This window comes from Sorex araneus, chromosome 4 (assembly GCF_027595985.1).
Source record: "Sorex araneus isolate mSorAra2 chromosome 4, mSorAra2.pri, whole genome shotgun sequence".
In the NCBI taxonomy this organism is placed as follows: Eukaryota; Metazoa; Chordata; class Mammalia; order Eulipotyphla; family Soricidae; genus Sorex; species Sorex araneus.
The window spans coordinates 81,914,921-81,931,644 of NC_073305.1; the positions used below are offsets into that span (position 1 = coordinate 81,914,921).

General features: G+C 42.2%; 1 protein-coding gene across 1 annotated transcript in view; it reads right to left on the minus strand.

Annotated features, from left to right (window-relative positions):
* Positions 1-451: 451 nt before the first annotated feature.
* The window catches only part of TNFRSF21 (TNF receptor superfamily member 21), an 81,607-nt gene continuing 65,334 nt past the window's right edge, over positions 452-16,724 (minus strand). Inside the window, exons 5-6 of the mRNA XM_055134899.1 lie at positions 3,714-3,942; positions 452-1,918 (exon numbers count right to left, since the gene is read on the minus strand). Of these exons, the coding sequence (XP_054990874.1) occupies positions 1,689-1,918; positions 3,714-3,942 (459 nt within the window). The 3' untranslated portion in view covers positions 452-1,688. The remainder of the gene's footprint in view (positions 1,919-3,713; positions 3,943-16,724) is intronic.

The window sequence follows — 16,724 nt, forward strand, 5'->3', positions numbered from 1 at the left end:
ACATTCTCCTTGTGGTTACTAGGAACAATGAGATGTTGGAGTATTGTACAGACCCTTCCACATAAGGTTAAATTGCCTAGGTATAAAGGAGTAAGAAGAAGATATTTGGAGACTTGGTCATCATTTGCATCTCTCCATCTCCAAATCTATTTCTTAAAAGAGAGACTCTCAAAACAGGAGCCTCAAGTTTCATCCAAAAGTCTAAGTAATGCCTTGTCATTATCAAGCATCCTCAGTACTTGATAGTCCTCTGTGAATCTCCATGCCCTTTTTCACATACAAATTTCAGATACAAATTCCAGATACAAACCCTTGCTAAAAGTTTGCATGATTTACACATTAGAAGGTCTGAGTCTTCCAGAATCAAGTTTTCATTTTTCCCCCAGCATCTAACCAAAGAGTAATTACTTGAGCATATATACAAGGCAAAGATTAAATGCACCCAAACCACTCAAGTAACAAACACCTAATATTTATTAATAAATTAGTACACTTTGAAGGCATTTTTTTCCGATTTCAGTCCCTCACCACTACCCACAAACCCTATCCACACATAGAGAGTCTTCACCACTTTTGCTTTAGATTCTGGCAATTCTGGCAACTGAGCATTAGAGATTACACTTATAATTGAAAGCATAGTTGCAAATATATCAGACAAGAGTTCTTAGAGCTGCAGCCATTTTTTAATTAAAGTGATTGATGAAAGAAACCCACTAAGACCAAGGCCTTAAGGGCAGACTGGACCTATAGACTATGTGTGTATAAAAAAACAAGACATTTTTTTTAAAGCAAAGCTGGGCAAATTCCTTATGGAAATGGTGCCACTGGCACTTGGTTGTGACTTTCCAAAGCGCAGCATTCTGTTCCAGAACAGCTCAATCCCTGAAAGATGAAGTCCAAACTCTTTGGTGGCCCCGATGTCAAGCCACCTCAAGAACAAGTCCTGATGACTTGAAGATTTCATGTCTCCAGCCCAGAGTATATGAGTGTAAGAGGCGCAGGAGGCTTCAAGAAATCTACATTGTGTCCAGGTGAAAACCATACAATCAGCAACAGTGTGTTCAAGTTCCAGCCATGAATATGAACTATACAACAAAGCATATTAAAAAGATTATTCAAAACCTAACTGCAGGACAGAGACTCAACAGGGTCTTACATTTCCTTAATCTTGAAGAAAATTCATAAGCGACAAATAATAAAAACATCAACAAATTTAAAAAAAGTAATTGTGGAGATCGAGACATGAAGACTGCTTAGAGAAGTCACAAGATGCCATTACACTTTGAAGAAGAGCCTCATAATACAGTGTGCAGAAAAAGCCACACTGCGTTTGTGGTATGGTAAGTAAATTTAAAGTGCACAGAATGATTTCAAAAGGATGTTAAGGAAGCAAAACAGAAAGGGAAAAATAAAAGGAACCCCCCAAAAAAATCCTTTAGTGGTAGGGATTTTGTGACAGTTTCACCCTGAAAAGGCTCTTAAACTAATTTCCCAGAAAGGTTTAAGAAGAAAAAAAAAAATAAGGAAAAGAACTCAAAACACTGGCCATATACTCAGTTAAACACACATTCACTCACTCACATGAGCACGCACACACAAAGGAGGGGGGAAAAAAAAAACCTAAAAAGACAAAACAAACCACCCTGTCACTATAATGGAGTATTCCAGAGTGCGGGATCCCTTGTGTTCTACAATAGGTCAGGAAGATGGCTATAAACAGAGTCCAGGAGGGTCTGACTGGCTTCCTGGCTCTTGACTCCAATAATCTCAAACAGCCGGTCCAGCTTGTCTTCAGCCTGAGGAATCTCTTCGATCACACGCAGCTCCTCGGGATTCAGAATGTGGAGCATGTCATCAAAAATAGGCTGCAAGTCGCAGGGATCCAGGCGTACCTGCCGCAACACTGTGTCTTTCTTCTCTGTGGGGAGACAGGAGAAGGGGACAGGCATGAAGGGTCTGTACTGGAGGGAGGGCAGAGCTGACAGCTACCCTCTGCCCTGCCTTTCTATCTCCACCCTTATCCCGAGGACCATGAACTCCAAGTTCACTTTGAATCATACAAAAAAATATTACTGGCAATACACTTAGAACAACAAACAACAAACAAGATTTACCCAATAGGGGTCAGACAAAGATTCGCTTCAATGGGTTGTGGATGTGCCATAACATGACATTTGAGGGGCTGAAGAGATATCTTGGGTAGAACGCTTGCCTAGAATGTGGCCACGCCAGCTTTGATCCTGGGCACTCCATAGGGTCCCCTGAGCTTACCAGGAGTGATTCGTTAGTGCAGAGCAAGGAGGAAGCTCTGAGTAGCACTGGCTGTGGCCCCCAAATAAAACTGAAAGGCCTGTGACATTTGCCTACAATGTAATGGCTTCCTAAACTTCTCTACATACTCAGGAGAATGCTGAGTATCACCAGGCAAGAACCTCAGCACAGGGCTAGAGGGATAGCACAGCGAGTAGGGCGTTTGCCTTGCATGCGGCTGACCTGGGTTCTATTCCCAGCATCCCATATGGTCCCGAGTACTGCCAGGGGTAATTCCTGAGTGCAGAGCCAGGAGTGACCCAAAAAGCACAAACCTCAGCACCAGTGAGGTGTGGCCAAAGAACAGGATAAAAAGAAGAAATTTACATTAAGTTAACTGCTTTCCTTATCTGTGATGTGTTTACCAAAGAAGCTCTCAGCCACTGTGGTTCCCTCTAAAATTTCACATCAACCAAGTCCACTTATCTGCCATTCAAATTAAACTGCATTTTTAGGTTTGGTTTTGTTTGGGGGCCACACCTAGCAGTGTTCAGGGCTTTCTCCCGATCCTGCACTCAGGGATCGGTTCTGGCAGAGACTGGGGATCTGCGTCGCTGGGGATCAAAGCCAGGTTAGCCCGAAGCAAGGGAAATTCCCTACCTGATAGACTCTCCACTGTAATATTTTAAAACTAAATCAGAGAGCAAAAACATATAAATAAGAGAACACTGCTTCTTAGGAAATTTACAATTATAAAATCTTTTCCCAAAACTCTATTACCTAATATTATGTAATATAGCAAATATACATAACCACAAAATAGATGCCCAAAAGCATAAATTTTATAAAGCATAAATAAATATGCAAAACCACACTTTGAAAAATACATGAACTATCATGGAAAATACAAACTAAAATATAACTGAAATCCCTATGGGAAAAAAAATCAGTCATTAATGCAGTGTGCAGCTTAATTTTCCTACCCTTTTCTTAAAAAAAATGTAAATGGCAAATCATTTAGCTCAGGTATCAAAACAGTGTTTCAAACATGGCTATTTGCAACCACGATTACCAGTGAATTTTGATTTGAGCCCCTGAAACCGGTACTTTCGACTCTCCAGATAGTTCGGCTTTAGATTCCTGGAATTTTCAAGCCTGATAAATAATTAAAACAAAAACCAAAAACCTGCCAGGCAACATTTTATCAGACCTTCCCTGAAATACTTATTTTGATAGCATCTTGAGGATAAAAGGATGCCCCATGGACCCACACATAAGCCCTCGTCAGGCGGCCGAGCTAGCCAGATAATTCACGGCGGTCCCCACGGGACAGTGATGATGTGGTTTGTCCCTGGCCAGTCGCATCCATAGCCCAGGACAGGTCTCCTTAGGGACTCATTCCAATGGCTCAAGAGAAAAACCGGGGACAGTCTTAACCCATGACGGTGCCTGACCAGTGGTACCTTTGGTAATAAAGGAGCCCGTCCTGCTCAACGCCGAGGAGCCGCTGGAGGTGGAGTCACAGCGAAGGAGGGGCTCGGATTCGTCCACGAAAAAGCCCTTGCTCTTCTCCAGCGGTGACGGCTCCACGGTCAGCAGAGTGGAATTCTCAAGTTTGGTGTTGGGACTGGGGATGGGGCTCGGGCTGAGCGGACCCGGGCTCATGGGCAGAGCCAGTTTGTCGGTTTCCAACTATGGGAAAGGAGAAAAAAAATTATTTTAATTAACGACGTCAAAAGAAGTTAGAAAGCACAAAAGAATGAAAAGCCCTTACTCCGATGACATTTTTTTTTTTTTTGGTTCCACTTGATAATTTATACACGACTCCCATTTTGGTAGCTCACAGCATTTTTCCTCTAAGAAGCTATTTATTTCACTCAGGATATTCCAAGAATTACTGCAAGCACGTCAATATTATATTCTGGACCCATGGCCCAAATAGTGGGTATAGTTTCTTTAAGTTAACTTTTGTGTTTTCTGATACTGGGTATTGGGCACAGGACCTCACACACACCACAGTGATGTATCAGTGAGCTACCACTACAGCTTGGGTTTAATAAATATACAGGGATAGGAGGAGAAACAATACCAAAATAGGACTGTCCCTCAAACTGAGTATTTGGATTACAGTATCTCAAAAACACAATAAAAATATTATGCAACATTAAACAGATTAATACAAGTGAAAACACAGGCAGATCCTTAGCTATCTTTCTGCATTAAAATTTTTAGCCCGATTTTGTCTACATAGAACTTAAGTCTCCCGATAACTAGTCATTTTGGTGCTCAGGGCTTATTCCTAGCCCTACACTCAGGAATCGCTCCTGGTGGCACTCAAGGGACGATGCAGGCTCTGGCATTTAAATGCAGGCAGTCTATGTGCTAGGGAAGTGCCCTACCCACTGTATTATCCCTCCAGCCCCTGTATACACACCTTTTAAAAATCTTTCAAAACTATGTGTGAATAAGCAATGGTAATTCAATTCAAAATTTTAGTAAAAATTGTTAGATGTCTTGCAAACTACTTGAAAGAAAACACTAACAACCATATTAAATGCATAAAAAAAAAACCAGGAAGCATCACCATGAAACTGTTACTTCACAGAAGTAGAGAACATGGCAAAGAGGAAGCTTTCCAATTTAAACAGCATTTTGTTGAGCTGAGAAAGTTCCTAGATCAAATCTAGAATATTCTTCTTTGTTGTAGGTTAAATTATGTCTCCATAAAAATTCCTATGTTGAAGTTAGAACTTGTAAATGTTCTAGCTTCAGACCGTGAGAAAATGAATTGCTGTCAATAAAACGAGGGTTTCTCACTAGTTTTTTTGAAGAAAAAATAATACAAAAAAACTCCAAAAGAAACCCCACCTTTTTTTCAACTGTGGTCTTTCTTTCCTTCTGGTTTGGCCCCAAGTATCATGCCATCCCCCCACCCCCAACAGGATTTTCATCAGTAGTCTCCCTCAGGGGGACTGTTCCTGGAGCGAGCAGGTATCATTGGGCTACACTAGCACGAGACAGGGACAAATGGAGACGTTACTGGCGCCTGCTCGAGCAAATCGAAGATCAATTGGAAGACAAGTGATACAAGGGATACAAGTCCTCCCTCAGACTGCTGACTGATCAGCTCTCATGAAATAATGGAAACTGCAAATTTGTTTCCAGAATGTTGTTAAGAGAGTAAGAAGCAAGCAAACCAACCAAGTGGTTAGAAATGGAGACAGGGAGCTGGCTTTGCTGATCACAACCACTCAGGTGTGTGGCGAGTGAAGTTTTATTTAGGGAGGTAAGAATCAAAACAAGGAACTGAGTCAGGAAGCTGCCCTAGCCACGCAAAGTGCACTCAGGGATTGAACGACTGTATACAGTATAGACACCGGGCATGAGAGGCACAGATAGGTGCCATCACCCTCTACCCCACCCATTTTACAGGTGGAAGACCCAGTGGGTGAAGATTGGTGCTTAACTCAGGTTGGCTTGGCAGTCTGATACTTCCTAGTCCCTTGATGTCAGGAGAATCTGCATGAAGGTGGCATGTCATTGAGGGTAGGGTTCAGGGGGTGATGGGCACCATCTCCAGAGCTGTTACTCATTCACCGTGAACCCTCACTCGAACCCTCATGACTCAACCCGAAAGACATTGACCCTCATTTCAGAATATTACCCTTCAGTAGTTGTGAAACACACAAAGCAAACACAGCCACCTATTTCCAACCTGAAGGCAAGGAAACACCCACTCTTGACTACAGATTTTGAAGACAACTGCTGGCAGAGAATGCCCAGCGTCCCGGGCACCACTGCCCACAGGGGAACCACTGCCCACACACTTCTTCCAGTGCAGTAACTCAGATATCATGCATTCCCGGCAGCTCCCTTGAATCCAGACATGCTTTATGTATATACACTTATAAAATTTTAATCTAATAAGCCTTTGCATGTGCCTCCTCCCTGAAAATGCACATGGCCATTCATGCATATATATTTTATTTTATATTCAAAGAACACTTGTCAGGGACATTGTGCTGTATGACATGGTCAGTCAATATAAGGCACTGTTCTTACTTAAAAAAAAGAACTTCCCACCCACAAATCACATGACAGCAGATTAAGCTGTCCACCCACCATTTCCTGAATTGAGTTCAAACTTTGAATATTTGATTCCCACCCCTCTGCTTTTACCAGAAGATCGTATCTGTATGAATATTTAGCATATGAATTCCAGCATAATTTGGAATAACACAATGCTATAGTGAAGTGCTCCTCTAATTAAGAAAACAAGTGAATATGAAAAGACCCCAACGAATAGTTTTATCGTTGCCACAATGGAGCTAACAACCACACCAGAGATGATTTGTCAATTATCTTTCTAGAAAACCTATCCAGTTACTGAGTGTAAATAGTCTTTCCTTTGAGGTGAATATACATTAGATGGTCACATTCCAGATTTTTCTGAAGCTTTTTGCATATTTTCCTGTGTGGAAAAAAAAATGAGATAGGTGTGCTGTCTACTGCACCAAGAGGGCTGCTTGAGTTGCAATCAGAGTGAAAAAAAATACTGCTCCTAGAAACTCACTTTCTTTGCTTTCCTCCCTTTATCTAAACATTAATGATATCTAAATACTCATGACATCTATCAAAGCTGGTTTGCAACACTTCAATGACATGAAACACTGTGGCCTATGAAATCTCTAACCAGAAAATTGAATCACTAAGATATGTGAAATAAGTGATCAATTTTATTAATTCAGAACTTTCATGGCTCAGAAATGAGCTTTAGCAACAGAATAACATTTATGTTGAAGATTTTAAGATTGAAGGGAAAGGCAAATACTATATGCCAGAAAGCCAGGTTTTCATAGAGGAGGGTCTTATCTCCCTTATTGCAAAAGTTTAGGACATAAACTTAAGAAAATATTCTCCAAAATAGATTGGGGGGGGGGAATTAATTTATTCCTTATGCTCCTTTAAGCTTTCTAACTTGTCTACAGGGACATATTCACTTTTTTTTTTTTTTTTTTTTTTGCTTTTTGGGTCTCACCCGGCGATGCACAGGGGTTACTCCTGGCTTTGCACTCAGGAGTTACTCCTGGCGGTGCTCAGGGGACCATATGGGATGCTGGGGATCGAACCCGGGTCGGCCGCGTGCAAAGCAAACGCCCTACCCACTGTGCTATCGCTCCAGCCCCCCATATTCACTTTTATAATTAGAAAAACAATAAATGTTATTGGTAGATACGCACATATTCCTTCTGCTAACTTGAAAATATTGTTATTGCAACCATTCTTATTGATATTGGCAGTCAAAAATCAGGATAGTTAGAAGAGCATCCACCTACTTGGCCGAGATCTTGTCTATCTATATTGTACTTTACTAGCACACCTGGGCAATACAGACCCCAAGGCACTGCTCTGAGGTTTAAAGGAAAGACATCTGGGAAAATTCAGCCAGGGAAGGTGATGTAGCCCCACCAGACTGCAAAGTTCTCTGGTGTAACTTGAGAAGTATAGTTCTTCTTTGGCTTCATAGCCAGGAGGTGATCATGCTGACTTGTCAGATTTGCTTGAGAATGAAGCCGAGACAGTAAGACAGAAAGGGGAAGATAGCAGGGATAACAAGGGGACAGCTATGAAACAGCCAAGACCCGAATGGTTCTATTGTGTGAATCCCAAGAGCAGGCAATTTATTTTGGCTGAAAGGGCCCCCAACGTCCTCCTGATTAGCTTCCATGCAAGTACACTTAGTCCTTCCAGATACTGCGGTTATTAGTCCAGAGTGATAAGGGAAGAGAGATAAATGGTTCACCTAATACAAAGGCTGAGTCACGCCTCAGTTTCCATTGCGGACTATTTTCCTTTCTGATTATCAGAACCAGGGAGTACGAGGAACCATCCAAATGGATTAAGTAAACAGGGTATTGATTAAAGTTCGCAGTCTCAAACATCTCTGTTGTAGAGGTTTGTAGCAGCGCCTGTGAGAACGACGACTTAACCTGTGCTGGGTTGCTCTGGAATGAGCCGGGCTTTCTTTCCTTTCCGCATTCGCAACTCAACTCGTGGTGCTCATAACCTGCCCCACTTTCCCCTCAGCTCCGACATGCACCCTCTGAGTGGTCTTCAAATCACATCCTGACACTAAAGATCAAACATCTTTTAGTAGCAAACCGGAAACCTCACTGCCCGGTTCACGAGCCTTCCAAAGACAAGGAAGGTTCCAATCCTGTGAAAGGTTGAAGTGTTTCTCCAGCCCAGGGCGAGGGATGGGGGTGGGGGTGGGGCTGGTGAAGGAAATCCCTTCCAAATCTCATTCAAGACAAGGGTGCTAGGAACATAGGAGGTTTTGAAACGTCTTTTTCAATGCAAGCACTGAGCAAACAGGAACGAGCCAGAACATTCCCCAGCCTCAGAAGCCATCTCTGCAGCCTGCCCTGCGTGTGTTCATAATCAGCTCTTGAAAATCAAAGTCATGAAAACCCTGGACACCATGTAAAGCAAGAGAGAAGATACACCGCTGGCTGTGGTCTCGGGCACGCCACTTCCCCCTTGGTTCTGCTTCCTTATTTCTAAACCGAAAAGGTTAGGCGAGGTCATCTTTGTCCAAGTCATAACTTACTCTTATTGTCTGTCTTACCATCGCTCTTCCATCTCCCCACCCCCAAACTGGTCGGCTCAACTAAGGTTTACCACGGAGTTATTTTCAATTAGTACCCAATTACAATTTCCCTGTGGTTGCACAATCTGTTTTTATAAGATTAATTAACAACTGTGATGCATCACTGACCCCCTGAAATGAAGCATTAATTACCCAGTCTGCCTGGATTCTTCTTTTTAATCTGCTAAAATGGTTCGACTTAACCCTTTGACTCCTGACTGACAAGATTCCACAAGCCCACCACCCTTATCATATATATATATATATACACGCATATGTGTGTATATATGTGTGTGTGTGTGTATATATATATATATCCAGCAGATTAAAAAAAGCTTTTTGCAATCCAGTCTCCTTTTCAATTTAGCTTTCCTTCCAGATATCATTCTTCCTAAGAAGAATTCTATATAACCATGCTGAAATCTCTATCACTTTAGTAACTGTTTAAAAGCCCTTAATTCAATTGAAACTAATTGCTATTCCATCTGAATTCATCAGCTTGTTACTTAGATCAAGCAAACAGAAGGGCTCTAAGGAAAGAGCCATAATCAATACCTACCGTGCTGTTTCATCGTAAAATGCATGCATAATCTATTTGCTATTAAGGTAGCTAATAGTCCCATTTTACAGCCGTGGAAACCAAGGTTGAGAGGTTCAAGTAACCTGTCTAATTTCACAGAGCTGTGATACAAGAATAGAATAGGCCTTTCTTCTTTTAAGATAATCGTCTTTGCTAAGTCATGTAATTTCTGTCTGGACCCACTACAGTTAGAGATTGACAAACCCCATAAACTGAAGAGAAACAATTGCATGACTGTAAGGAGCTACCTTCACACTGCAGAGGCAAGGGACCAGAGGCAGGGTACAGAGATAAATATGGAAAAAATGTATAAATTCCTTCACTTCAATAAGGCCAGTAACTGGGAGATCTATTTGAAAGTATTTCAGATCCCCACAGACCAGTGACTGGTTAAAAACAAATTCCCTATCCATGAAAGGTTTATCTCAAAGGAATTAAGAGTCACAAATAACTACATTAACTACAACTATTTAAGGATTATGATATTATCTCAAGTCTGTTCCCTTTGTTTTTCCAACTACCTATATAATCAAGAGCAAACAAGATTTTATGATCTCCTATAGATCAATGTAGACATGGAAGATTGAGTTCTGATAGAAAAGGGTCCAGATCTGATGAAGATTGCTGGTGTGTGGGGGACCATCAGCTCTTGGGGCCTGAATATTGAGCCTTTAGGCCTGCCCCGCTGGACACACCCACAAGGGTAGCTTCAGACATCCTAAGCAATGCTTAGGAACACTCCTTCGCCTACTCCTCTACCCCCGAAAGATTGACTGCTGATAAAAGTGGTATCCTCTCCTTGTTCTACACGTCACTCTTGATGGATGAATCTGTTTAGTTTCTACATTGAGAGGAATTCAGATAATAAAGACTACTTCGATACCCAAATTGTAGTTCCAGGCTTTCAGATATAAATGAAGGCTCACCTCTATTTCAAAAGAAATTTATCTATCTCTTGCCCCAGGAGATAGTGCAGGGACTGAAACCCTGGCACAAGGTCCCAAGTTTGATCCCCAGTACAGCATGCCTCCACTGAAGCACCACAAAGGTGGTCCTGGTGGCCAGGGCAGTGTCACAGAGTCAGCGTTGAACATTGGACCACCCAGGCTGGTAGACCAAGTATCTCTGGGTCACTGAGCACTGCTTGGAACCCACCCCCACCCCCACCCTAGCCATTCCAAATACAATTTATCTGAATCCATTCAATTCGCAAGCTCATTTACTGAAAAATACCTGTGTGCAATGATCTGTCTCTCGAAAGAAAGAATGAACCTAACTTCCCGAAGAAAAAGGGGGAAATAGGTTTGTTTAAAGTCCCAGATAGAACACAGTAACTTAAACTACTAGACTGAGGAGAAATTCCCATTGTATTTAATCTAGAGGAAGGAGTTTTGATAAGAATAATCAAGATTTACCCAGCAAGAAGTTTTTTAAACAAAAGAAAAAAATTAAGAAGGAAATGAAAAGCTGCTGATTGCTAAGACGTCTGGAGGAAAGAATTATTGCTTATAAGGAAATCAAGGGGGGAATATTAGAAATGGAACTAGGGTTGGGAAATAGACACACAAAGATAAGGCAGTAATGTTAAATGTGAATAACTAGTGGCTGTAGGGTTAGGTTTAGGAATGCTTGTTGTACTGTTTTCAACTTTGTTTTATACGTTTTAGATTTTTAAGTCAGGAAAATTCAAAAGAAAAGAAAGATTAAAAGCCAAAAAATCTTGAGTGAAAATTCCCCAAACTTTTTCTTTGGATTCTGATTGTGCAGTCTTTTGTTTTCTTCTTTTCTTCTTCTTTTTTTTTTTTTTTTTTTTTTTGTGGCTACACTCTGCTGTGCTCAGGACTAACTCCGTAGCACTGTAGCACTGTCTTCCCGTTATTCATCTATTTGTTCGAGAAGGCACCAGTAACGTCTCCATTGTGAGACTTGTTGTTACTGGTTCGGAATATTGAATGCACTACGTGTAGCTTGCCAGGCTCTTTGAGAGGGCCAGAGTATCAAACCCAGGTCGGCTGTGTGCAAGGCAAACTCCCTACCCACTGAGCTATCGCTCCAGTCATGTGTGTGTGTGTGTGTGTGTGTGTGTGTGTGTGTGTGTGTGTGTGTGTGTGTGTGTGTGTGTGTGTGTGTGTGTGTAATGCAATACTACTCAGCTATATAAAAAGATGAACCTCTGTCTTTTGCAGCATTAGGTGTAATAATACAGCATTGCTGTGCAAAATGGCAGTAACTCAAGCATATGTTAATAGATTACTGCAAAAATAATATGTGCTTTACTTACATAATTGCAAGTATATTGCAATATATTGCAAGGAATATTGCACTGTAGCACTGTCGTCCCATTGTTCATCAATTTGCTTGAGCGGGCACCATTAATGTCTCCATTGTGAGATTTGTTACTGTTTTTGGCATATCGAATATGCCACGGGTAGCTTGCCAGGCTCTGCCGTGCGGGCGGGCTGGGCTCTCTGAGAGGGATGGAGGAATCAAACCTGGGTCAGCTGCGTGCAAGACAAGCGCCCTACCTGCTGTGCTCTAAATTCAGACAACACTCTGGGCAGGGCTGGGGAACCACATGAAGGCCAGAGGACTGAACTGGGGTGGGCTGCAAGCAAGGCAAGTGCCCTGTCTGCTGTACCTTCTCTCAAGTCCCTTCTTCCTATTTTCCCTCCTGCCCAATCCAGACCTCAAGAAAGGGAAACAGAGACAGGACTTGTACAGCTTAAGGAAGCTGTACACACATAAATCTAAACTACCTAGAAATCCAAGACCTTGGGCTCTCTGGATTTCCCTGGAGCCACTGGAGATGAAAGAATACAAGCAGCAATAGGAGCTGAGCTTCCCTGGAAGCCACAGAAGTAGGCGGGATGAGGTACACAGCACAGATGAGTGCCGCCACAGGAGAGTGACTGAGAAAATAAGTCCCTTCTTCTCCTCTTCTCTTCCCCTTTCCTTTCCTTTCTCTCCCCACCAGGGCCTCTCCCTTTCCCCCCCACATTTCTTTCTCCCCCCTTTTCCTCTTTCCTTCACCAGCATCCCTCCCTCCCCACTGCCCCACCTCACAGTGTTAACAAAAAAATGTGGGGGAAATTGTTTTTAAAATGCCTGTAAATTCATGCATAAAATAAGGAAAGAATTCTGTTTCAACTGCAAACTTAGCTATGACTATTCAAACATCAGCTCAGGGGCTGGAGCAATAGCACAGCGGGTAGGGCATTTGCCTTGCACGCTGCGGACCTGGGTTCGATTCCCAGCATCCCATATGGTCCCTTGAGCATGAGCACAGCCAGGGGTAATTCCTGAGTGCAGAGCCAGGAGTAACTCCTGTGCATTGCCAGGTGCGACCCAAAAAGCAAAACAAAAGCAAAAACAGAAAACATCAGCTCAGGTAAGCTAGCCATAAAATATCCCAAATTGAAATCAAAGTAATTATCATTGTGTTGTGTATGGAGATCATCCACAAATTCTTACACAGTTCTATGAGTTCATTTCCAAATGGAAAGTGAATGGCTACAAAATTCACCTACGGTTATGTCCCAAGTGTCTGTGGTGAGTTCTTGCCCGAAGCCAGAGAACAACTTCCTCTCTAGGAGGCACAGAAGAAAAGCTACAGGAAGCCACAAGTAGTGCAGCAGAAAGCTGTCCAGGCTGGTATGAACCAGCTGGCTCCGGCGGGAGGGTGTGCCCCACCCAGCTGCAGGGCGAGTGTCTGCAGGCTGTCCTGGCTGTTGACACCCAGGCGGCCTGAGCTGACTCACCGCCTAGCTCACTCAAGAGGGAAGTGAGGACAGTGGGCGAGCGGCCTTTCGTGGCTTCTGCATTAGAGCCCACTCAGTCAGATCTATTGCCTGGTGCTGGAAGCACTCAACCCCATAGACATGCTGGAAGCTGCCCTTGGGTTTCCCTAAACGTCACTCACTGTATCCTATTAGGAAGTCTTTCCCCACCCAAATTGTCAAGTCCAACCACGATTTTCAAAAGTTGTGTAATTTTATAAGCTCACCTTAAGAAGTTGTGAGGGATAAAAGATCATTGAATAGAAAACTCCTGACCTGGAGGTGAGAAGGCTCATCTCATAATACTGTTATGAACTTGACATAATTGGTCAAACTTTTGCTGTTTAATAGGGATCATGATTTGGATGGCTGCCATTAGGAGCATAATACTGGAGGGACACAATTCCAAATATGCAGAAAGAGTAATGACTTTCCTTCATAATCTCTATCTTCTAACTTGTCTCCATCCCCTTCACGGTGATAACCACTACTACCAATTCACTGTGCATACTTTCAGAGGTACACCAACAACAGGCTCATATATTCCCCACCCCAGCCTGACCATTCTTTATTTTTTACATATATATTTTTTACACATATCTATGTATATATCTTGTCTGTTTATATAATATGTATTTATATACACATACACAGTATAGTGTTATGGCAATGTTATGCACTTTGCCTTATTTTTTTTTTCCCCATTTCAAAACACTTCTCAGGGTGAGTTAGGAAAGTGCTAACTCATTCTCTTGCAATTGCATACTTTTATGCACCTGTATGGCTGAAGTTACATAACCCATTGAAAAGCACTGTGTTCCTTCCATTCCTCTGTTCTCACAAAGGATGCTACCAAAAATACTCAAAAGTACACCATTCTGCACCTCGGAGGGTCCTATGTAAGCTTCTGGTCAGACACCTACCAGAAGTGGCATGCCAATGGCCAACTGATCTGTACTTCGGCCTTGAGTATATACCAAATGACTCTAAGCTGAGCTAATGCTCCTCTTCCCCATTCCTTTGCAGCACTGCAATGCCTTCCTACCTTTTACTGCTTGCCAGTCTGAGAGGTTAAAGTTGTCTCTGCAGACTTAAATTAGAAGTGCCCTTTCAATCTGAGCAAGGTTGAACAACATATATTTGATTGAGCATTCCATATTTTCTCATCTGTGAACCCTTCTGTCCAGAGTCTGTCCATTTTTTTCTGTTGGACCACCAGTCTCTTAACCCATTTGTAAGTTTTTTTTAAAGAAAATTATCTTTGTGTTGCAAATCACTTCTTCCAATTACTATTTTGTCTTCTGATTTGCAGATGGTCTTTTCTGACTTGTATGTTTGCTAAGTAGTTCGGAACTTGTATGGGTCTGTGTTTTATATCATTTTCAAAAGAGCCTTGTTGTCTACTGCTGTGACTATAAAAAACAAAAAATTCCCCCAGGCTTTTTTATAATATTTTAGGTGATAAGTCATTGTCATGGATTGCATTCCAAACTGTCCCCTGCCCTGACCCAACTGTGGAAAAACCAAAATTCTTTCTGAGACTATTTTTTTAAAAGGAAAAAGAGTATTGACATTTGTATCTCTCACAAGAAAATGTAAGGACCTGTGGTTAAAACACCTATTAACTGGGGTGTTCTAGAAGATACAGCTAACTATGTATGATGCAGTCCTCATCAGTGACGGTATAGGCAGAGTAATCCAGGTGTGCGGGACCCGGAGCTGAGATCTCCAAGCCTGCTCAGATTGGGACTGGGCCTCCTCCACCCAGACCCCCCATTTTCCAGTAGCTTGGCAGCCACACCCAAAAACTGGCCCTGGAGCCATGTAATGCCACCAACGGCCAATATCCAGAGACTATAAAACAGTATTTTCAGGCACGCGACCTCTTATAGCCTAGTTCTCCCTCTCAGAGAACCTGGCAAGGTACCGAGAGCATCCTGCCCACACAGCAGAGCCTGGCAAGCTCCCAGTGTGTATTTGATATACCAAACACAGTAAAAATGATGTGTCTCATTCCCCTTACCTTGAAAGAGCCTCCAATACGGCACCGCTGGGAAGAACAAGTAAAGAGAGGCTGCTAAAATCTCAGGGTTAGAGTGAATAGATGTTACTGGCACCCGCTCAAGCAAATGGATGATCAATGATACAGTGATACCTGCTGGGTTTTAACAGCTATAACAAGGGACAATCTGACAAACACGGGCCAGAACGGTTGGGACCAAACTGAAGCTATTACTTTTCCCAAAAATCAAGTTTTAGTTAAAAAAAGAAAAATATATGATTTCTAGTACTCATAACTGATGGGAAAAGAAGATGCTTTTCACAATATTGGTTCTGATTTCCTCACAATGTACTTTCGGATAAAGCTAGTAAGGGTGTGGATTAAAGGAGAGGAAAATGCCATTAAATAACAGCTTTAGCCGTTTTGAACATCGAGACTCAAAAGGAAGGAAAAAAAAAGGTCCTTTCAAATTTTCTATAAAGCAGTTTCTCAGATCATTCCTTCTATAAAATTGTCAGCATCTTGAGGGATAACTCACTGTGTTTTGTTTTGTTTTGTTTTAAGTTTTTCAGGGCCTATTCCTGGTCCAATCTTTGTGACCACATATGTTCCCCTGAAGACCACCAGGTGTGACCACAGAATACAAAGCCAGGAGTAAGCCCTGAGTATTACCAGGTATGATCCAAACACACATACATGAAAAAAATGGCCTTTAATCAGACAACTCTATCGCTGCTCTGAGCAGCTCCGTCTACTGATACTATCTTATAATTCCTCATGTATACTTCTATAATAATATTTGCTTATCCCATCAAATTTTGCGTGTCTCTATCTCAATGAGCGAGTTACAGAAATGCAGGGAACACCTTTCATTTTTATATAGTATCTGGCATATCACAAGAGGCCAAGTAGAAAGCAACCTTGGCATGTGATGATATGTAGACTGGCCTGAAATGTGATGAAAAAATCTAAAGGTTTATTCACTGACATAGCTACTTATTGTTCACAATAAGTACCATGAATACAAGCATCACTAAAGGACCCTCGGTCTCGGAGGCATCAGTGACCCCTTTATCATGTTCCCTTCTCACCATCCCTGAAGTTCTCCAGACTCCCTATTCACATATTCCACATAAGCAACTTGACCTTAAATGACTCTCCAGGCTAATGGAGCAGGGGTTAGACACAAGAATTTAGCTAACATCTTGAGACTTTAGGACAACGATCCCTGTTTTCCAAGAGATGACCAACTGGTCAGTTCAAGACAAAGACAAAGCCCAGTGCTAAAAGCCAACAGTGTAATGTACAGCTGGTATTTGCCTCAGTTCACCCTCATTATATTAACTCTCTGAAAATAGCTGGTCTCAGTCAGACTGTAGATAAGGACAGCTGCATCCTGCAGCTGGTGAGCAAAAAATCAGTAACCATAGTTCCCTCTGCGGTAGAAGCAGTAGCACTGTCTTTGCC